At 45.6% G+C, this 24412-nt stretch overlaps 1 protein-coding gene across 2 annotated transcripts; it reads left to right on the top strand.

The window, feature by feature from the left end:
* The first annotated feature begins 431 nt into the window (after nucleotides 1-431).
* Nucleotides 432-17606, top strand: npepps (aminopeptidase puromycin sensitive). Of its 2 annotated transcripts, none has more exons than XM_079730693.1 (23): nucleotides 432-768; nucleotides 3183-3267; nucleotides 3414-3491; nucleotides 3720-3841; nucleotides 4172-4279; nucleotides 4621-4821; nucleotides 5084-5180; nucleotides 5272-5305; nucleotides 5730-5844; nucleotides 6492-6656; nucleotides 7808-7912; nucleotides 8032-8092; nucleotides 8183-8292; nucleotides 9722-9785; nucleotides 10033-10172; nucleotides 11281-11415; nucleotides 12529-12748; nucleotides 13336-13478; nucleotides 13707-13763; nucleotides 14034-14141; nucleotides 14688-14843; nucleotides 15081-15128; nucleotides 15979-17606. In XM_079730693.1, exons 1-23 carry the CDS (start codon nucleotides 478-480, stop codon nucleotides 16126-16128), a joined length of 2793 nt encoding a protein of 930 aa, XP_079586819.1. In that variant the 5' UTR covers nucleotides 432-477; the 3' UTR covers nucleotides 16129-17606. The 2 variants fall into 2 exon arrangements, with proteins under 2 accessions (XP_079586819.1, XP_079586818.1); XM_079730692.1 differs by having other exon boundaries at nucleotides 3183-3273.
* The last annotated feature ends 6806 nt before the right edge of the window (nucleotides 17607-24412 follow it).

Raw genomic sequence — 24412 nt, 5'->3', positions numbered from 1 at the left:
TGTTATTATTATTTATACTATTATACTATTGTTCTTGTTCTTGTTCTTCTTGTTCTTGTTCTTCTACTTCTTGTCCTTGTTGTTGTTGTTGTTGTTGTTGTTGTTGTTGTTGTTGTTCTTGTTCTTGTTCTTGTTCTTCTTCTTCTTCTTCTTCTTCTTCTTCTTCTTCTAATTATTATTATTATTATTATTATTATTATTATTATTATTATTATTATTGTTATTATTATTATTATTTCACGTTCATAAAGGGGACACAAAACTTGTTTTCCTCATATAATTTTTACAAACAGAGAGTTATTTGCTATATGAACGTGTCGAAAATGTCGTGACATTTATGCGAGAACGCACGCAACCTTCACAACGCGCTGACGTCTCCGGTGTAGAGACGACGCGCTGACGCACTGCTATCAGTAGTTGTTTGGTTTTGAAGTGAGAGGGGAGGACTGAATCGGGGCAAACAGAGTACGGATTTTTATGTTGTTGGTTCTGGGCCGCTGGGTCTCACACGCATTCATACCAAGAGTCTCGTGCTTTCCAGCTCTGCTGCCGAGGACCATTTTGCGTAACTTCAATAAAATCAAATTCATAGTTCACATCCACAGCGCCGTCTCCGTCAACGCTGTCAGCCCAAACAGAGCGACCATGCCTGAGAGGAGGCCCTTCGTCCGGCTGCCCACTGACGTCTTCCCAGTCAACTATGGGTTATGTCTGAAGCCCGATCTCATTGACTTCACGTTTGAAGGAAAACTGGAAGCTGCGGTTGAGGTGTGTAGTTACGGCGCCAGTGAATGTGTGCATTGATGTGTTTGTGCATGGCGGGCATCTTGTTATGTAATCAATTCAGCGAGCCAGCTAATTTGCCATGTTGGAAGGCTAGCGGCAGGCTGCTAGCGATCTACCCACTAAGCTATCGCAGATAGCTAGCCATCTAAGCTATCCCTGACAGGTAGCTAGCAATTAAGCTATCATAGATGCTAGCCTTCAACTCACTAAGCTATTACCTATAGCTAACCTTCTACCCAATACTCTTTTCACCGATAGATAGTCATCTATCCACTAAGCTACCAAATATAGCCAGTCATCTACACACTAAGCTATCACAGATAGCTAACCATCGATCCACTAATCTATCACATATAGCCAGTCATCTATCTACCAAGCTATCCCATATAGCTAACCATCCACCTAACCGCTAACTCTAACAGATAGGTAACAATCTATCCACTAAGCCGACCCGCACAGATATCTAGCCATCTCCCCACTAAGATATCACAGATAACGTTACCTGCTAGCCATCTACCCACTAACCCCTACTCAATAACCCCCACAGATACCTAACCATCCACCCACTTTGCCACCCCTGACGGATAACTCACCAGCTACCCACCAAGCTATATCATAGACCTACTAGCCATCTACCCACTAACCCCCACAGCTACTAGCGATCTACCAACCAAGCCATTGCTGACAGATAGCTAGCCCTTATACCAACCTTCCTATTTTGTCTTGCGTACGCTCAGAGCTCCATCGGTACGGCTCAAGTGCCCCTCATTCCATTGATTGCCACCAAAGTAGAAATTGTATCAATATTGGTGTGGCCTTTTTTGACTGATGTGTGTGCTTTATTATTTTTTCAGTCATAACTTTATTGGCCTTAGCTTTTAATATATTTTTATACTGGTATAACAAAGTACCCCCTGGAACCTGCTCACTACCCTCTAGGATACGTGCACCCCTGGATTAGAATCACTGCACTAGGTTTTTCACCACAGATAGCTAACCTTGTTGCCCAGATGACGACACAAGCAAGAGTTAATAATGAAGACAGCCCAACGAGTGTTGACGGGAAAACAGAAAACATCTGTTTGTGTTCCATTTTAAGAAGGGATGTTGGGTAAACACCAATATATATATATTAATATAACTAGCACGGTTGTCTTATAAGGTTGTCTTTCTTGCATCATGAGATATGCTGGCCAACAATCGTTGTGTAATTTTGATGTGGCCATCAAACCAACATGCTACAGCTAATGTTTGCTACATCATACTGAATATAGCTACCTTTTATCAATTATACCTGTGTATTCAGTATGCTGCTTTGGCCACGATCAGCTGGTATTTATCTCTACTAGTTTGACATTCATTCAATATCATTATCACCGGTATCTTTATTTATCAAGTAATTGTTTCGACAGGCTGTGAATATCACTAGACATTGTGTTATTCAATTGTGTTTTATAATGATTGATAAAACAAATAGAGAAACTGCTCTAGTTTATCTTGTATTGTTCCAATACATTTCATTGTCTGGCCACTGCACCATGTGTTTGTGTTCACCTTTCTGCACAGTGTCGATATAGCGAGGGTTTTTAGGATATGAAACATGGGGCTTTTTGCCGTGTCCCGTGTCTCTCACTCTCTCTCTCCGTAGATGAAAATCCATAATCTGCCAACATAGGTCCGATCTGAGGTCATCATGTTATTCACTTTGTCAGAAACTTATTGGAACTCACACATTTAGACTTTTGATTTTGAGTGAAGAAACACTGGGAAAATCCCAGTCTTCCTATTCTGTGTTTCCTTTTTTTTCCCAAGGATATAATCCACTGTTATATTTTGTGTGTATATAAATATTTGAAGAATCCTCTGCTGATGTGAAAGACCAGCTTTAAAGCTCCTTTAAGGCATGGCATCCGCAGTTCTATTGTTTTGCTGACAAACGTGGCCCGGTGCCATCAGCCAATGGGTTTGTTCTATAATTACTGCCTTCAATCTCCCGTGTAATACTCTGAATGCCCTGAGCTGCACTTTTCCTATTCAAATCACTAGCCCATGATCTCCAGGAGGTAGCCTGCTAGCTCTGTCCTGTTAACGCTGTGCTAGCTTGTTTGCTCTACCCCGAGTTTGTCTGTGATCCCAGTGCATGTTTGCCTTCAGTACACATTAGCCCTTAGGAGGTGTTAGCCTATAGCAGGTGTTGGCCTCTACGCAGGTGTTAGCCTAAAGCAGTAGCCTTTAGCAGCTTGGCTCAGGTTCTGATTGGATTTGCCCCCGCTGGTAGAGTGCTACATTTGTCTCTGGATACTGGAAAGGCTGATAGCGACCTTTCCATTATCGGTCGGTTGTAGAGGTCGGATGGATAGGGTCTGTGAGTTGTACTGAGTGTGTTGTTTTCCCAGGTGACGCAGCCCACCAACCAGATTGTGATGAACTGCGCTGACATCGACATCATCACAGCGTCCTTCGTACCAGATGGGGGAGAAGGTGAGGGTGAGGGATAGTTCCACTCCTTTACAGCCCCCCCCACCCCACTGTCGTAAAGTTTTGAATTAGTCTCATCAAAAGTCCCGAAACCCAACCCACATAATGCCCTGGATGTTTGAGTCACGTTTTTGCCGTTTGTCTTCCAGAGGTCAACGCAACGGGGTTCAACTACCAGAACGAAGACGAGAAGGTCACCCTCTCGTTCCCCAGCACCCTCCAGAAAGGTAAGCCCCCTCCTCTCTACCCCATGCTTTGTTTTGCAGGGCCGTCATTTCTTTTGTTGCTGCGGAACAAAAACAAACAGCCGCCAATTGTGTGTGTGTGTGTGTGTGTGTGTGTGTGTGCATTTACTTGTTTGTATGTCTGGGTGTATACTTGTTTGTGTGTGTGTGACATTGTGTGTGCGCATACTTTCTATTTTACACTTGTGTGTGTTTATCCCCCACCCCCAGGGTCGGCTATATTGAAGATTGACTTTGTAGGGGAGCTCAACGACAAGATGAAAGGGTTTTATAGAAGTAAATATGCAAGTCCTTCCGGGGAAGTCCGCTACGCTGCTGTAACACAGTTTGAGGTACGCCAACACCAACACACACACACCAACAGATGGTTTCCTGGGAGTAGAGGAGCCTCGAGTCTGCGTGTTGCAACATGGCCAGTTGTGTTGATGGTGTCCAGAAATGGCCCAACACCTCTGTGTCATTCTATTTTTGTATGTTTTGCGTCTGGTGTGTGTGTGTGTGTCACCACACCTGTCTGTGTGGTGTGGCTGTGAGTTAAGTGCCTGCAGATCATTGCTTTCTTGCTGATGTTGTCTACTCTGACCCCTTTTCTCTCTGACTCCCCCCCCCTCTTGGTGTCCCCATCCCCACCTCCTCCATCTCTGGCGCCTTCCCCATCGCAGGCCACGGACGCACGCCGGGCCTTCCCCTGTTGGGACGAGCCCGCCATCAAAGCCACCTTCGACATCACCCTGATCGTGCCCAAGGAGCGCGTGGCGCTGTCCAACATGGTACCTGCCTGTTTCTGATCCACTCAACCCTTAACGTTTTATTTTTCAGTTAAACAAAGCATTTTATCCTCAGTAGCATGTCGAAAAAGGCGTTCAATGCATGTCGTTTTCACTACAGCGTTCCAAGCTCCAAGAAAATCTACTGAAATGGAAATTTAAAGACCAAGTTAATGCATGCATATATCTTTCAGAAGACTTTTTCATACAAATGATAAATTGCTGGTGACCTGCGACCCACTCGCTCCCCTTCTGTGACCCATCTATGGGTCGCGACCTACCGGTTGAGAAGCCACCGACCCAGTCCTACGTCCTAACCGGCGCCCCGTGTCTCTCCGATCCAGAATGTAATCGACAGAAAGCCGTACCCCGAGGACGTCGGCCTGGTGGAGGTGAAGTTCGCCACCACGCCCATCATGTCAACGTACCTGGTGGCCTTCGTCATCGGAGAGTACGACTTTGTAGAGGGGCAGTCATCCGACGGTGTGCTTGTGCGCGTCTACACACCCTTGGGCAAAGCCGAGCAGGGGAAGTTTGCGTTGGAGGTGAGACTTTAGACTTTTACCACCGCATGACCATTTTGGGTTGGCAAGTTAACTGGGTTTTAGGTTGGCAGGTTAGTCTTCAGATTTTGATCGACCGGTTTCCTTAATGATGGGGGGCCGGTTACCTTTCATTCTTCTTAGCTTTGTTTTTAGCTTCCTTCCGTGGCATTAAACTGCTGCCAACGCATCTTCTATTATTCATGAAGTTATATCTGGCATTTATCCATGTTCATGTACATTCCTCCCCCTATTGTCTTTGCAGGTCGCGATCAAAACCTTACCCTTCTACAAAGACTACTTCAATGTTCCCTATCCGTTGCCTAAAATTGATCTCATAGCCATCGCTGACTTTGCCGCTGGTGAGTGGGGTTCATTTCGTTCCTCCGGTAGAACATGCTGTGGCTGGACTGTGTCAGAGGCTCGTATGTAACGTATACTTCCTCTTTGCAGGTGCCATGGAGAACTGGGGGCTGGTCACATACAGGTACAGTGTTTAGTGTTGGGCTCCAGACATTGATCAAAAAGAAGGGATTAACATCATAATGTAACAGTAGTCTCTGTGCTGGGCTGCCGTGGCCCGATTGCTGCTTTAGCGCCAGTGTAAGCTAAGGTTAAGGAATTAAAGGGGGCTCAGGGAATTTTGCTCATGAAATTTGAATCGCCCTCCGAATTGGGATGTAGAGTTAACTTCGATTTCTTTGTCTTTTATTTGCATTTCATTTGACGCATAGAATATTTGGTGAAGTACCCTGAATGTATTCCACGGGGGCAACACAATGCCAGAAAGCCCTTGTGTAAATCAAGGGCATTTCCTACACTGGTTGACTGACGCCGTCCTTATGGCTGGAGAATCTGTCTGTTGCGCTGAGAGTTGGGGTGTTCATGTTGTGTTCCCCGACCCTTCCCAGGGAGACGGCGCTGCTCATTGACCCCAAGAACTCCTGCTCCTCCTCTCGCCAGTGGGTGGCTCTGGTGGTCGGACACGAGCTTGCCCACCAGTGGTTCGGAAACCTCGTCACCATGGTAACTATCCACACTGAACCCCGCCTAGTGCTTTTAACACGTGTTGAACTCCACCACCATTCCAACTTTGATGGTGGTAACCGTTGGTGGTAAGTAACCATCAAATCTTCCTTAGAAATGGATTGTCAAGTGTTGCTATGGCCCCTGGTCGTTGACAACAGCGTTGCTATGGGCCCTGGCCCTGAAGTACAGTGTTGCTATGGACGCTGGCCCTTCACAACAGCGTTGTTATGGGGCCCGGTCCTTAACCACGCCATTACTATGGCCACAGGTCCTTAATGACCGGCCTGGCTGTCGGTTAGCAGCCCAACGTGGTACGTCTCCTGCAGCGTCGCTGTTATGTAACCCAGCAACGCCAGGAGGAGTGGAACAGGTTGCTGTGGTTGCTATGCAGGGATGTATGTAGGTTTGGTGAGTTTCCAACGCTGAGCACAACATTCCTGCACTCTGGTTCTTGTTGTGCAGCTGGCTTAGAACAATATTGTGATTCTCGGAGCTTGTCACTTCAAGCTCACTTGAATAAGTTTAATAAGTGATGGATTACAGCACCCTGTTTTAATGTTTGCATGTGCCTCTGTGTGTGTGTGTGTGTGTGTGTGTGTGTGTGTGTGTGTGTGTGTGTGTGTGTGTGTGTGTGTGTGTGTTAGGAATGGTGGACCCACCTGTGGCTGAACGAGGGCTTTGCGTCCTGGATAGAGTACCTGTGTGTGGACCACTGCTTCCCTGAGTACGACATCTGGACCCAGTTCGTCTCCGCCGACTACACTCGCGCCCTGGAGCTGGACGCCCTGGACAACAGCCATCCGATTGAGGTCAGACACGCACACACTTGCACGTAGACACAAACATTCACATGCACCGGTGCACGCACAAACAGACATACGTGCAGGAAAACAAGCACGCACACAGATATCTTGCTCTTACAATCAATGACTCTCACTTACTCACACACCCACACCCCTATGAGACACGCACGCACACACACACACAAAGGATACATAGGGCTGGACCCTCAGAAAGGGGAGGAGCTGTAGGGAACAGTGGGGACTAGCAGGTGATAGAGTGAATCAACGGTCGCATAACACTGTTTGAGCGAGGCAACATGCACCGCCGCATACAAGGGTGTACGACACTGAGAGATGCATAACATGCATATTAATATTTCAGTGTGTTAACTGTAGCACAACCACATGCGCTGCTGAGTCGTCCTTTTAGTTTTGTCAAGAGTAACCTGTGTGCGTGTGCACATGTGTGCGTGTCTGTTTTTCCCTGAAATGCAGGCTTTTCTTTTCAATAATTTGTAAAATAATATTGCACGTAGAATAGACAATGTGAAAACTTGTGCAACAATGTAGTAGCTATGTTTACTGATCTGACTTCCTGTTATGTGAACTAATCTGACTTCCCTTAAACGCAGGAAATGCCTTCTGTAAAGATAAGAATATATCAACCAAACTATTACCCCACTCACTGACCATCTCCTTTCAACATTTGATGGCTAGATAATATTACTGATCTGCTCTTGGACCACAACTCGTATACTGTTTATCCGCTATCCGGTACCTAGTCTGGGAACCAGACATGAATCTTCATGCTCATGTTTAATTTGCACTGGTATATTAATCTGCGCCCCCACCCCCCCCTCCTCCTCCTCCTCCTCCCCGTCAGGCAGATTTCAAGCAGGCCTGGCCAGATCGGGCCAATCAAACACGTTTATCTAGAACGGGGCGGGTTTGAAGCCATGTATGAACAGAGGATTGCCTCCTGGATTCTCCTTGAGGGTTAGGGTTAGTGCAGGTGCAGCCAACTAGGAACAGATATTCTCACAGAGAATCTCTCTTACTGACATCGTACCCAGCACACCTTTTCTTTACAGAGAGCTCCTATATGAATATAATAATATAGAAACACTAGAAACTATGCCATATTGTGTGCCCCGTAACGTTGCCTGTGCGGTCTGCAGGTGAACGTCGGCCACCCGTCGGAAGTGGACGAGATCTTCGACGCCATCTCCTACAGCAAAGGCGCGTCGGTCATCCGCATGCTGCACGACTACATCGGAGACCAGGTAGATCACCCCAGCCCCCCACACCTTTCTGTTGCCACACCGACCTCCATGTTGTTACACTTCCTTTGGTTTACTTTGCTGCTGTTTGTGAGCCATGCCTCTTCCGTATTTTGTTGTAGGATTTTAGGAAAGGAATGAATGCCTATCTATTGAAGTTCCAGCATAAAAATGCATCGACAGGTAAGGCACACACAGGCTGGCGGCCTTGTCATTGTCCAGAATCGATTTGATTGGTTCCCCACCCTCTCTGACTCCCCGCCTCTCTCCCAGAGGACCTATGGGACTGCCTGGAACAGGCGAGTGGGAAGCCAATCGCGGCGGTGATGAGCTCTTGGACCCAACAGATGGGCTTCCCTATTATAGTAGTGGACCAGGAACAAGTAAGGCTCGACCCCCACCGCACCCTCTTACCCTGATGTTTACCCTCTGAAGGACCACACTGGGCGCCAAGGGCAAATATTTGATATCTAATTAAAGAACTCTGGCCTGGCTGAAAATACTGGCTGCTTACGGCCTCGCATACCATTTTATCCATCTATATCTGTATGAGATGCATGCCTTCTCTGGACTCTGTGGGCAGCGTTGGTTGGCAGATGAAGAGGACAGACTGTTAATTTTATTACTGCTGTAAAAAAGAAAGTTGTAATACTTGTTCCAACTGGAGGGCCGGGGGCAGGGATAGTGTATTGGCCAGGGTGTCCACTGCCAAAGGTATGGGGTTCGATCCCAAGTGTCCACAGTCTACCTGGAGGCATCCTAGAACGAGATGCCTCCTGCAATTGTACCTGCTACCCACATGTAGCTGTACTCAGTCACTAATAGGGGTGTAACGGTACACAAAAGTCATGGTTCGGTACGTACCTCGGTTTTGTAGTCACGGTACGGTTCATAGTTAAGAGAAAAATTAAAAAAAACTGCTTGTTTGTCAACGACAGAGAATGGCCGTAGATCAGCAGCAATGAAAACACCAATAGCCTTGGTTATGGCAAACTTGCACAGCTTTTTTTTTTTTTCTTTCTTCACAGCAACGGTGATAGAAACACCTCAATGATGCCTTTTTCAAATGCGTGTGCATGTTAAAGTGCTGTATGTAGACACGTAGAGCCCTCTCCATAGCCGGAGAGCCTGTCGGAGACCCTCTCCATAGCTTACGTGTGCATTGCGCATCCAATACTTTTTAACTATCCGTTAACGCAACGGAGACGGCAAGGGCTGTGATTGGTCCTCTAACAAAATCATTTCCGGAATCACTTTTCAGGTTTGACCTTGCACATTATTTACTTTGTACATTGTTTAATTTGCGCATTAAGGACCAATAAAACACCAAATAAGATTTGAAAAGCTTTGGAAGTTTATTTACAACACTGCTTACATGGTTTGTAGTCAACATATTAGAACCATCGGGCGGCAAATTGCATTGCGTATCCGACATCCCGACGGAGAACTGCGAATGCTCGAGGGGTCTCCTGGTTACGGAGTCGGATTACGGAGTCGGAGTAGTATACTTTGGCTAAACGGTCCGGGGGGAACTCTGACCTCAAGATTTAAATTCTGCATTGCATAACAACCTTTACATTCGCCATATTAACGCTATGTCCGCAACATTTACGCACTGCAGTCCACCTCTGTAACCACACAGAAGTGCCTGTGCCGTGACGGTTCGGTACAAATACGTGTATCGTTACACCCCTAGTCACTAAGTGTCTTTGGATGAATGGTTCTAGGGAGTACTCAGTAGTTATACTAAACAGTGTGTGTATGGCAGCACCTCATGGAGCCAGCCTGACCTTTTGACCTTCTGGTTCGTAGAAAGGAGACGACCGCATCATCAAGCTCTCTCAGAAGAAGTTCTGTGCCAGTGGACCACACACCGGTGAGCTGGGTCCACTTCTACTAATGCAACACTGAGTAGCAGTCACATGACCCCAGGGCTGGGCCCATATCTACTATCACACTGACTAGCTGTCACATGATCCCAGGGCTGGGCCCATATCTACTATCACACTGACTAGCAGTCACATGACCCCAGGGCTTGCTGCGGGAACTTAGTATTTCCTGTACATGTCAGTAGAACCAAGTGCGTGTGGTGGCTGACTGTCTCTCCCCCTCCCCTGGCCCAGCCGAGGAGTGTCCCAGTTGGATGGTGCCCATCAGCATCTGCACCAGTGACGACCCTAGCCAAGCCTGTCACAAGGTGCTGCTAGATGGAACGGACGCCACCATCACCCTCAACAATGTCCGGCCAGACCAGTGGGTCAAGGTACGTCAACCCGGGCTGCCCCGCTGTCACCCCAGCTGGCAACGGTTCACACTTGAGCCAGGTCGAGCGCTGTGGTGAGGGGGTTGGTGGGATTTGTACTTCCTGGAGGTTTTAAGGTCCTGAAGGTGCCAGGGAGGCAGAGCACTAGTTTGAAGAGCTCGGTGGATTTTCCTTTTAGATATTTTTGTGCCGCTCACACTGAAGCTGCAATGAATCTCTGCAACCCGTATATATTCTGCATCTCGCAATTAAAGAGAAAACTTGACTCTTACCATCAGGGGTCACTTCACTGTCACTGCAATGCTTTCATGTCAACATACACCTGGGTCTTGCCGTGTTCCAGGCTGAAACGGTTCTCTGAAATGTGTTTTTAGGAAATGTAATTTTTATGACTAAAACTCAAGCTACACCTATTTCACTTCATGCATAGTTTCAGTTTTCAATCATTGAGTATTCTGTTCCACCACATCCTAGTCCAACCATAGCCTGTGGCTGTGTGTTTAGCATTAACATGCAGTAAGCTAGTCATGTGCTGAGGTTGGCGACCTCTGCGTCCTCCTCTCTTCATTCATTACCCTGCGCTCGCGTTGTACATATTTACTCTAGTCTCGCCACGCCTCAGGCTTTGTGTGCATTGCACAGACTTGTGAGCTAAACGGTGACATGACTTTGAGAAGAAAAGATTGCGGATGGGTCGCTAGCTAGGTTTAATGCTTCCAGAGCTCGCCTAGACGTAGCATTCTCTCCCAGGAGGCTCTGGGAGTGGTGTGTGTGTGTGTGTGTGTGTGTGTATGTGTCTGCTAGCATACCGTAGGCTAGAACGCAGCGCAGGCTAGAACGCCGCGCAGGCTAGAACGCCGCGCAGGCTAACCCTTCTGTCTTGTGCTATTTGCATGATCAAACCAAATCCTGAAGGATCAAATCCACTATTTGGTGGCACAAGAATATCCTGTTTCACTTGGAAATACGCCCTAGATAACAAAAGACAAGTTCCCCACGCTCTGTCACGTTGTTGCTAGAGTGATGCAGAGGCACTAACCAGTTGACAAACTAAAGTTTGTGTGTGTGTGTGTGTGTGTGTGTGTGTGCGTGTGCGTGTGCGTGTTAGGTCAACCCGGGTACCGTAGGGTTTTACCGGCTCCAGTACAGCACCTCCATGCTGGAGAGTCTGCTGCCGGGGGTCCGGGACCTCAGCCTGCCCCCAGTCGACCGTCTGGGACTGCAGAACGACCTCTTCTCTCTGGTGAGTACACCCACACCTGGATGCACACACACATACATAAACACACTGAAACACACATCAAAACACTAAAACACTCACACGTCTTCACCCCCTCACACGCACGTCTTCACCCCCTCACACACACGTCTTCATCCCCTCACACACACCTTGTCATGTGACCATTTCCCTGCAGCGCAGCCAGAGTTGGAACACATCTTCTGTGTGGAAATCACTCGGAGGAGGAGGGTTTGATGGGGCTAGTGGGTGTGTGTGTATTAGGGGCGGGGGGAGGAGGGCTGTATGTGTGTGTGGGGGGGGGGGGGGGGGGGGGGTAGATCTGTGTGTGTGTGTGTGGGGGGGGGGGGGGGGGGGGGTTAGTCTTGGTGTATGTGGCTACGCCAACATGATGATGACCTCTGGATGATCAGCCGACCAGGCGGCTGGTGTTTACCTTCCTGTTACGCATTAAGCTGGATGGGTTACTCATTACAGAGCCCTGCAGCACCCTCTGATTAGCCTGCATCCATCTCTTAACATGGACCAGCTCAGGTTAGCCCTAAGTAGTGCAGGGTCTAGTGAGCAAGAGTCAGTAAGAACCTTAGATCTTCAATCAAGACTGCGACTTCCGCTTCTGCTTCAGGTTGAACGATTAACTTCCTTCCAAGGTTACAAAGACACACAAGTGGGCTTGGCTGGCCTTGGGTGTTGACAATCGACCAGAGGTGTGTCTGCTCCCATACAGCACGGGTGATGATATGAGGTCAATGCTATGAGTCAACCTGTTAAACGGGGACTGACACCCGGCTGTTGGTGGGTTTGGATGAGCAGAAAGGAGGTGAGCGGTGGATGTGAACCACCATGAGCTCATTTCATAATCTCTCTAATCCTGTCTCTATGTCTGGCTTCTCCTTGTGAACGCTCTCTGTCTGTCCCTCCCTTTCCCTCTGTGTCCCTCCCTCCCCTCTTGTTTTATCTGTCCCTATCCCTTTCACTCTTTCACTCTCTTTTGTCACTCACCTCCGCTCCCTCTCTTTCTCTCTAAATTTCTCCTTTCCTCATTCTTTTGCTTCCACCCTCTATTTTGGTTTCTTTCTCTCTATTCTATCCCCCCCCCCCCCCCCCCCCCCCCCCCAGTCCCGTGCGGGGATGATCAGCACGGTGGAGGTGCTGCGGCTCATGGAGGCCTTCATCAACGAGCCCAACTACACGGTGTGGAGCGACCTGAGCTGCAACCTGGGCGTGCTGTCCTCCCTGCTCTCTAACACAGACTTCCACGAGGAGATCCAGGAGTTCATCAGGGACCTGTTCACGCCCGTGGGCCTTAGCCTGGGCTGGGACAGCAAGCCCGGGGAAGGTGAGGGCAAGAGGGTGGGCTGGAACAGCAAGCGGGGGGAAAGAGAGGGCCGGCGGGCTAGAACAGCAAGCCTGGGAAAAGGAGAAGGCAGGTGGGCTGGAACAGCAAGCCTGGGGAAGGAGAGGGCAGGCGGGCTGGGCTGGAATAGCAAGCCTGGGGAAAGGAGAGGGCAGGCGGAGTGGCATAACTTAGGTGGACCGGAGGTCAAAGGTGTGCATCTGCAGAGTGTGCGCCTCACTTTCATGCCTGGAATGCTTGGCAATAAGGAAGGCTTTTTGTATGAATACAAGATAAGAACACAAGGGTACAGATATCAAATATAAATACAAGATATTAAAGCCATGAATACAACAGTATGGTTATAAAATACAAATACAGAAGATATACCTTTTTATTTAAAGATATAATGTATACCTTTTTTAATCTTTTTTATCTTTGTCTAGGCTAATAGCTATATGTATAGAATGCAGATATTCATCCATCTATTTATCTATCCCTATCTTCATTCTGATTGACCCCTTGGAACCGTCCAATGGGAGCCCCGTACGGTTTGTCGTCATGGTAACCAGCGTGTGTTTGTTGTGCAGGCCATCTGGAGGCCCTGCTGCGGGGCCTGGTCCTAGGGAAGCTGGGCAAGGCGGGCCACAAGGCAACGCTGGAGGAGGCTCGCCTCCGCTTCAAGGAGCACGTCGAGGGGAGGCAGGTCCTGTCTGCCGACCTCCGCAGCCCGGTGAGAACCACCACCAAACAGTACTGCTAAAACAAACTGATGAACCACCGCAACCCAGCACTGCTAAAACACACTGATCCTGCTTGGGTGGACCAACTCCACCATCGCCATGAACCCCACCACCACCCATCACTGCTAATACACACATTGATCCGGTTTGGTGGCGCCACCATCACCAAGACTCTGAGTGTACAGGATGTGTAAACGTTGTCTTGTGTTCTTCACCAGGTGTATCTAACGGTGTTGAAGCATGGGGACAGTGCAACACTGGACACCATGCTGAAGGTACGGACTCGCTGATTGGCTGCCTGCCCTCTTCCCCAAATTCTCTCTCACCCTCTCTCTCATATCCGTGACTCTCTTGGTCTGGCTCTTTCTAGTGTTCTCATTGCCTTTTCTCTCTCTCTATCGCTCTCTCGATCTCTCAATTCCTTTCTCTCCAATTCAAAGGGCTTCATTGAGTAGGCAAATGAACAAAACCAAAGTAGAACAAGATGCATGCAAGATAAATAGTCTGAAACACCCGATACAATAAACAACCCACTCTGTCCCCAGCTCCACAAGCTAGCAGACATGCAAGAAGAGAAGAACCGCATCGAGAGGGTCCTGGGAGCCATCTCCGCCCCAGACCTCATCCAGAAGGTGCTCATCTTCGCCCTGTCGGTACGTATCCCCCGCCATCGACGTTTTCACACCCCTACTGCATGGGGCTTGCTCTCCAGACTGGAGTGAATAAAGGTTTCATTACCTAGGCTGTGCCGGCTGGTGTTTGCTCAAGCACCCACGCTGAAGACACCCACAGGAATGGCAGATACCCTGCTTGTGCAAGGGCTGTTTGCAGAGTCGTGACTTGAAGGGCCTCTATTTTACCACCATGTGTGAGGTTGATTTAGCCGTTTAAAAGCAGTTCCAAATCCATCCATAGTAGAAGGGTGTTCAAATAAGGTGCATTTAGTGTCCATGCTGCCATGTAAACATGGAAGCCTGAACCGAACGCGGTTGCACACCTAGGCAAGACGATCATTGCGGCCGACACTTAAGGGTCAACACTGAATAACACTGAAACTGGGTTTCAGGTTGGGTGAATTAATCAGATATTCATGTCACACCCGATGACGACCGGTGCAGTTAGGGGGTGCTGTTGCGCAGTTTTGATTCATGATTCCTTCAAGAACAAGTCATTTGATGTGTTGTCTTGGGATTGTGTAGGACGACGTGCGGCCCCAGGACACGGTGTCTGTCATCGGGGGCGTGGCCGAGGGCAGCAAGCAGGGCCGGAAGGCCGCCTGGAAGTTTGTGAAGGACAACTGGGAGGAGCTACACAACCGCTACCAGGGCGGCTTCCTCATCTCACGCCTCATCAAGGTGTGCCCGGCCGTGGATGGATGAACGATATCGGATAACATTTAGAACATTACATACTAGGAGTTGTTATGTTTGTGAATGTTTTTGTGGGGTTTAAATTGAGAACGTTGCAATCGGCTTGAGGTATTTCTTTGTCTCAGTATTGAAATTGTTGTTGTTTTTTATCCTCTATCGTGTATTCCGTCACTAATAGGTTTATTTACTTGGTTACCTTCTACTTTCATTGTTTTTTTGCAGCTCTCTGTAGATGGATTCGCTAATGAGAAAATGGCAGCTGAGGTCAAGGTAGGAACATTTTTATAGAAATAACCGAAACAATGATAACAGTTTGATATCAAGTAACGTTCTTGAATCGAGCCACATATTTATTACCGGGGAACTGATCTTGGATAACTTCCACCTCTGTAGATATAGAGGGAGAACACAATTTAGTGCCAAAGTACCATAAAGCCAAGATGGCAGCTCCATAGTGAAATAAAGGAGTACTTTGTGCTGTCTGGTCAAGATCTATCTTCTTAAATGCTTAAGAAATCCACACAGTGTAAAACGATGTATATTTGTTGACCGTAAAAATTGGACATTTGGACCAATATGTAAGCCAGTATTTTGCGGGGGAAATCTGCAAGTTAACTCGTAACATGAAGCTGTATTGAAATCTAATTAGTGGAGTGCCACTTGGTCTTTAAAATGCTAGCAAATCTTTGTACCCCAGGTCGTGCAGCACTATTACTATTTTTGTGTAGCTACTCTAGTGTTGATGGTGGGCGTTGATTGTTCCCAGCCCGTCTTTGATATATCAGATATATTTATATTCAATAGATTTGTTGAGTACTTCTTCTGAATGGTCAATTACCGCCTTCAGCAGTCTGTTATTTCTGAAGAGCAGCCCACTGCTACGAATGACAAACTGTTGCTATGGACACTATTCTCCACCGTAGAATAGATCTGAACTTTTAATGGGGCGGAAGCAATAATATAATTTTAGATGAAGACAATCCATTTTTATCATATTTCTTGAACATGTAGCCGTGTAATAAGCTGATGATTCCCTGCGTGCCTTCTGGGTTTATTTTGCCATGGTGCCGTCGTTCCGCCCATGACCCCCTCACACACCTCCTCCTCCTCTCTCATCCAGAGCTTCTTTGAGAGCCACCAGGCCCCCGCGGCCGAGCGCACCGTGCAGCAGTGCTGCGAGAACATCCTCCTCAACGCTGCCTGGCTGAAGAGGGACACCGACGACATCCACCAGTACCTGCTGCAGCGGAAAGGCCCTCCTACCGTCTGAGCCACACCCTGCTTCTTCACCACCTCCTCCTCCGCCCCCCCTGCCCTGTCTAGCAGCCGGCTCCCTCTCTCCAACCCCCCCGCCACGGGAGAGCAGATGAAACAGCTTCTTCTCTTTCTTTCTTTTCCTTTCCTCTTGTTTTGCCTCTTCTTCAAAGAAACTGACATAAAAAGAAAAAAAATAACTAACGCAAGAAGACCAACGCCAAGAATTTAGCCAAGTATTGGACACCTAGAGACTCTGCTGCTGCAGAGAGCCCTCGCTGCTCCCACTCTGCCCTCCCTCAACGCTAGGACACGCCTCCTGGGGACACGCCTCCTGGGGACACGCCTCCTGGGGACACGCCTCTTGACCAGACAACCGTCGGTGATTTCACTATACAGCACGCACAGACACACATTCACACATGGAACATTCACACACAGACTAAAACACACATACAAACACACACACCTGCTAGATTACTGCCCTGGTTCACTGGGCCTACTGCATATCCACCACCAGTTGTTTTGGAAAGAAACTGAATCCCGTGTTCTTCATGCATGATTCCGTGTTTCTTTGTGACCTTTCTTCCATTCTCAATTTCATGTCCAATCCCCCCCCGGCGATCCCTGGGGCCGGCTACGGGCTCGAGGGCCCGTGGGCAGAATGGGGCCGACGCGCGCGGCCTCGCCCGGTGACGGCGTTCTTCCGCTGCCCTGCTCCGCCGCTAACCTAGCGATTAGCATGAGCGAGCAGCGCTAGCATGGTACTATGTTGTATACTGTATATTTGCAAGCATTTCTTGCGGACCACGGTCCTGGAAAGCGTAGACGGCAATGTTCATGATGACCTGTCTCCAGCGCACCTCCTCCCCCTCCCCCACCACATATCATCGACCCGTGTCTTGTTAGGCTCCGCCCATACAGTTCCGAAGCGATCCAAGACCGCAAGGTGTGTAAAACAAGCACCTCCCCCTCCTCTACAGCCACTCCCCTCAACAAAATGACTAAAAACAAATCTTTCATAGGACATCAGATAAAGTGATTTATTTAAATGATAGAATGATTGTTTATTCTGAAGAAGAAAATAACGTATTATGATTATGACACTACTTTTGGGGCCTTTTACTTTGAAATAACATCAGGTGATCCTGTAGAGTTGGCGCGATGGCCCGGTCTTTGATGTGATGTGTTCCTCTTACGCTGTTGAACTCAGAAGCCTTAAATTGGTCAACTGGTTTGCAATAACAATAATTATTAATATTAAGTGGTAGTGAGTTCCACGGGAAATCTAATGTGACAATTATTAAACTAGTAAACATCTATGTAGAATTTACCATTTTTGATGTGGCGCTGAATACTTATATTTAAAAAAGAAAAAAAAACATTACCGGAGAATATCATCCAACTTGCTGTCTTTACCCTGAAACATTTGTTGTGCTTTTATGATTTAAACATACAGTTGGTGTTCATTAAAGTGAGAGAGTACAAAATGTGTCCATTTGGTTCCATTGATTTTCCTGAATGTGGTGTGGGTGTTTATGAAAACAATTGATCTACAATTTAACACTCAATGAAACAGTAGAAGATATTTTAGCCGTGGCCTACCAATCATGGCAGATTACTAAATGGCGAGACTTAAATGTGGTTGAGTTGAATGCTGTATAAAAAAATACCAGAATTTAGCTGATTATGGAGAAAGAAATTCAATCACACAGCCGGAAATGTAATTTTTCGATTTGATCCAGTTCAACTTTCTGGTGTTTCAACCTAGTTATGATGGAAGACTCAGCATGAATGATGGGTGGGAATTTTGTTTTGCTGAAATAAATGTGGTACAATAAAGCAACCTTCTTGGGTATATTTATACTTTAATTACAAGTAGTCAGCACAAACTTTCAATTACTTTTAACTGATAACATTACAGTAGTCTCATACTTATCTGACGTAATAACTAAATATAATAAAACAAGTCTTTACAATGGATTATTACGGAACCCGTAAAGGGACATGGGGAAAAAATTAAACGTTTCTCGTTAGCACGAGAAAGTATCTGGTGCGAACGAGAAACTATGTCGTGCGCACGAGAAAGTAACTCGTGAGCAAGAGAAAGTATCTCGTGCGCACGAGAAAGTATGTCGTGCGCACGAGAAAGTATCTCCAAACAGACAACAGCCTGTTGCATAGGACTTGCATTTCGGTTTGTGTCTCGTAGGATGACAGTATGCCAGTAGAAGAGTTAGTAAAGCTATATTTTGACCTGGGACTTCATTACAAAGACATAGTTACCTTACTTGCAAGTCGTTGCCATTATGTTGTGTCTGAAAGACATTTAAACGAACTTTGAATTCTTGTGGTCTTTTTCGGTGCAAGGGATACACTACTTTGGATCGCGTAGTTCAATTTATTGAGGAACTGTTAAACACATCTTGCCAGCTCTGTGGGTATAGGTGGATGTATAGAAAATGCAAGGAGAACGGATTGCACGTCAAGAAAGAAGAGATACGATTAATTCTTAAAGAACTTGACCCGAGGGGTGTTGAAATCCGAGGACTAAGACGTCTCCATCGCCGAAGGTATTTTGCAAAAGGGCCCAATTATATTTGGCACTTCGACTCATATGACAAACTGAAACCATTTGGTATCTGCATAAACGGCTGCATTGACGGATTTTCCCGAAAAACTATCTAGATTAATGCATTCACTACCAGCAGTGACCCAAAAATCATAGGAGGCTATTACATGGAAGCAGTCCAGAGATTAGGTGGCTGTCCAAGGATTGCCAGAGGCGACAAGGGCACAGAGAATGTTAAAGTCAGAGACTTTCAGCGTTTTCTCCGTCGGAACATTCACGACAGCTCTGCTATTGACAGCTACATCGACGGGGCAAGCACAGCAAATCAGTGAATAGAGAGTTGGTGGGGCTTCCTCAGGAGGGAATCAATGGAATTCTACATTTCACTGTTCACTGATCTGAAGGACCGTGGTTTGTTCGGTGGTACATATTTGGACAGAAGTCTTATTCAGTTCTGCTTCATGGGTATCATTCAGGTAAGCAATACATGTGTCATATTGTGTTAACCGTCCGTAAGCCTATTCCATCATCTCAAACTCTCCAATGAGCGGGCACTGCTGCATGGTGGTGAAAAGGGCCTACTGTATGGCACTCGTGTGTCTCATCCATGGTGTTCTATAATTCATAATAAAAAGCGACGATGGCTCTAATAGCGTTTTTTTTAGCACGGTCTGCGGTGGTTTCCACGTCAGCTGAGCTACGAAGCTGTCCATGGTGCTGACATGGCAATTGCGGCCCAACCAACTCTGCTTTCCGATATTATGTTTATTTCCAATAGCCTAGGCCAGAGTCCTGCACGGGTCCATTTTTTGAGACCCGGCGCCGCCCGCACCCGCAAAGTTCAGCACCAGACTAGACTCCTCACCCCGTGATAATATCAAAATGAAATCCACCCGGCCTGACCCGTTAATATTTGGCCCTTAACCGACCCATGCCCGCGATAAATCACAAGCTAAAATCATTCAAATGAATGTGATTTATTTTTATCCCCCACTATTGGAGCTTGCAGCCCGACTCCAACTTACGAGATGGTTTGTGTTACACCTTTCCCGCTGTCGGCTCCCAGACCGTAGTCAAGGAGCACAGGGGAGACGTTCTCTACAGGGCCGATGCTCTCTCGGGGGTAACACCCTTCACTTTGACCGGTAGTGGGTCTGCTATAGGTCGGAATGAAGCGGCCACCGATTCTTGACAGGCTGGGTACTCTATTCTTACACACAACCGGACTCGTTACTTCACTAAACTGACACGCTACCGCACGCTCTCCTCGCTCGTCCACTCACTCGCTGACGTCACACGCACGCACGCACGCACACACACACACACACACACATCCTCGCGCACAGACACACGCTACTCTCGTAACATTATGTTATTTAATGTCCCCCCATATTTGCGATGTGGTAATGGTAATTTAGACATAAAAATATTTCACATATTTTTCAATTATGTCTTATTTGAACAAACTAAAATACTGTTTTGGTTCTCCGCTTATCTGCCCGCAAGGAGTTCTTTACCCGCCCGTGAATTTTAGGGACGTCACAATCCACACGTTTTAGCAACTTTTATGCGGCTACCCGACCCGTTGCAGAACTCTGGCCTAGGCCTAATTAACTTCAACATATCAACATATAACATTTAACATGATTTGTTCCAAGTCATTTCATAACTTATGTATTTATTTTTCTAGGACGAATTAGATGAGACCACCAATGTGTGGGATTCACATGTAATCAGACCATCGAAGAATGCCTCGGTACCCAGTGGTCGACCCAAAATCATGTACATGTTCCCAGAACTTTACCGAAGTGAAGACTGCCTTTCCCCAGTGGACAGAACTGATGTACAGTTATGTCAGAATAACTGCACATTTCGACCAGCAGTCATGTGACACAGACATCTACAACATCTGCAACTTTCTGATGGTGGAATCACAGCTGCATCTTCCAGCTGATGCTTATCAAGCAGTGGACTTGTACCTGCATTTGAAGAATCAGATAAGATCTGCTCTCTGAAGAACAAATTATCTTTATTGACATAACATTTTTATAACATCAAGAACATTTACAATAAGAAAATAAAACCAAAAACTGTGAAAACTGAAATTTGTTGGTTTTAAGTGTATACAGCAGTCTGAGCATTAATCAGATTCATTGCATCTCCTTACATCTCTTCTCCATACAATGTTTTCTTGGTTGTAATACACAAAGGAACAAAATAAGTGTTTAGATTATTATTTTTTTACAATGTATCTACAGTACATCATTAAGTACAGTGTAACAAACTGTACTAATACCATGTATTTACTTAAGGGTTAGTGGTTACATACATGATATTACTGTTACACAGTTTCTTACACTTAACTTCATGTTGTAGATACATTATATTGGGGACCCCATAAAATAAAATGTTACTGACAAATGTCATAACAATGTCACTAGAAGAGGGACATAAGTTCCCTTACATTCACTACAGAATATCCATTGTAAAGCAGTCACCAGACAGAACATTGTCAAACTCTTTACGAAACTCGGGGTACGAGCTGTAGGTGCATGGCAACTCCCGAACTGCTCCACGTGTGTGCTACAGGCCTGCGACTTAAACCACACAATCTATTAAAGGTTACTTCGATTGTGTCTTAGCACAGCACAGTGGATCCTGTGCAGAAGTGTAAGAAGATCTCCAATTTTTTTTGATCAATGCTTCTAACATACCTTAGCAGGTGGTTAAGAGTGGTCTGCTCTTGTGCATTACCCTGTAGTGCTTTTTCAAGCGATGCACGCTCATTCCCTGAAAGAAATCTGGCAAATGACATAATCAAAAGTTCTCCATCCAACGAATTAATTCCTTGACAACAGGCAAGAACAAAAGCTGGTGACAGTCTGATTGGCATAATTTTGTGGTCTAGGTATCCTTTCAACCACACTCTTCCAAGAGCTTGCCATTTCTTCTCAGAATAGCCTGGTTGTAGTCTGGGTACTCGTTCATCTTCCCCCTCACTGTTCCAAGAAATGTTCCCAGAACGCGGATTATGCCTCTCTTGATACACCATCACCGTCCAAAGCTTTCTCATTTGTAAACTCCATTTTTAGATCAGCTTTCAGTATTTTTGGTTCCATGAAGACATCAAGAACATCATCAACTATGTTTACTCTCCTTACTTTCACAAGGAGAAATTCTTTTTCGAATGGATCTGGTGAAGCTTGAAGACTGCTTGATGATTCAGGTCTGTCATACAGTGAGTGCTGCAAGATTTTTTAAAAAGGTAATTAGGTGTGATTATTGATTGATTACTCAAATAGTAAATATAAAATGAATAAACAACTTTGACAATCAATATATTAATTAGCATGAAAAGGTGCGATTAGGTATAGTAGATATTAATTATATAGATGTATTGCTTTGATTTTTTTATATCACAATAAATGGAATAGCTTTTAATTTGGAATATTTTGATGAAAAAGCAATCTGAAGACATTGGCAATTTGTCACTGTATTTGTACATTTTAAAGACAATGTAATTGCTAGGAAAAACTGGATACCTGCATCTGTTGAAGTCATGTGGATTCCAGGGAAGGGTGGAGTCTTGATTATCCTCATCATCTCCAACAATGGGTCGAAACTGTACTTCAAATTCCTCAAGAGATGCTTCGATGGCCCAGGCAAGATCTGCCTCTTCATTTAATGACTGGTTTGCATCTTGATGTGACTCAAACAATAAACAACAATAAACAATAAACAATAAAGTCTTCTTCAGATCCATGGCTGCTTGTTGATTGGCAAGTATCGGCAGATGCTGGATGCAGAATCTCTATGTTACTCATCACAGGAGTTGTTTGTCTTGATTGGCTGATGGCTAGTTAAAAAAAAAAAAAAGCTAAAAAAACAGACAAACATGGAATTATTACCATGTTTTTTGCATCATCTGATCCAAGTGGTCATGTGTACAATATAATTGTTGTACCTTTACTATAACTTTTTTTCAACCTGGTCTCACAGAAATCCGTGAAATTACCACAGGCGCTTAACTCAAAATCCATGGTGGCTTCATGGAATCACTTAAATATCGGTTATATGGCCATGGATTTTGCTCCAATGCAAATTAATGTAGGCCTATATATATATAAATGAAATTCATATTGACGGTATGGCGCTATATCCCTATTCTCACCCACCCATCTTGAATTGAATAGACCATTTTCGTTGCTTCGAGGAGGTCTGGTGGTCTCCGTATATAATAAATAAATTAAATAAATATATTTACAAATAGGTATGTATGTGTATATATATAGGCTATATATGCATATACATATTTATTATTGTATGTATGTATATATATATATATATATATATATATACACACATATATACAACATATTATATATATTTATTTATTATATACGGAGACCACCAGACTCCACGAAGCAACTAAAATGGTCTATTCAATTCAAGATGGGTGGGTGAGAATAGGGATATAGCGCCATACCGTCAATATGAATTTCATTCATTCCTATACATTAATTAAACTTAAAACCATTGGCCTATTTCCATCGTATTAGCTTCGTCCAAATATGGAGTTCCTTTTATTGTTTGCAACGAAATCACGATATCATCATCTTTCCGTCCCCATTTATAGTTTGAACATTATGGCACAAATTAATCTTCTTACAACACAAGTTCTATACGGTAAATCACAGACTGGGTCCACAATATGGGCCTTACGCTTTCATGGTTTTCCATCATTGAATCACTGGGTGCAGCACCTTCATCGGCAGAGCTCTCTGGATGATCCACTTGGTGATCAGTTCCAGTCCTCCAGTGACGACTTCTCCTGCTTTTGTTCCTGAAGGATCGTCTCTGCCTTGCCATTTTCCTAGTCTATAAAGAAGTCAGACGATCAGCAAATTATAAGACACATATTTTTCTAACTTTTCAATTATTACTTTTTTTTTGCTGACTTCTTGTTCCTAATGATGTGACATTTAATAAGAACAATATAGGCTATTTATCCTAAAAAATCAGAGGCTAAAAGTGAATGTAGAGTGCACTTTTAAGAAGACATATAGGCCTACAGTATATTCATATTATCAGTTAATTACTGCGTTATTTTTATTTTAGAATCTGAAATACATGTTTGTCCACAATAAGGTAGCCTATCTTGATAACCACCCGCCCCAGATTTCACCATTAAATATATATATATATATATATATATATTGATACGTGGCAGAACATTACCTTCATTGGACTCCTCATGGGGCTCGAAGTCCGATAATGCATCAGAGACAGGTGTTACCTCTTTAGCCTTTGTGGTTGTGTAGACGTGCAACATCCGTAGTTTGGTCTGTTCGTACAGCTGGCCCACTGTGACTTCAGGGGGTACTGCTTTGTGACTATAATCACGAATATCAAAATTGAAGTTTGCCATCGCCCTTTGGATGACTGTCCATTTGGAAAAAACAAGCCTTTTCCCGTCTCCAGCAGTTCTCCCATAGTAATCGATTTCTGGACCGAAAGGTGCCTTGTTCCACCTCCCTTTTTTGTTTTTACTTGGTGAAAAGTGCCGTCCTCAGAGTGGAGCCATCCTATCTCCACCCGCCGGTGGCCTTTGACGGCATTTTGATTTCCAATAGGGCCTTCTTCTCGGTTGGCAGGAGTTTTCCCATGTTGTTCCCCTAGCCTCTCTTACTTTCTGCATGAGTGAAGCCCTAACTGTCCCTTTCTCCAC

Source organism: Pollachius pollachius (assembly GCF_949987615.1).
Source record: "Pollachius pollachius genome assembly, chromosome: 2".
Lineage (NCBI taxonomy): Eukaryota > Metazoa > Chordata > Actinopteri > Gadiformes > Gadidae > Pollachius > Pollachius pollachius.
Note: the sequence above shows the minus strand (reverse complement) of the source record. Positions and strands in the feature narration are given on the sequence as shown.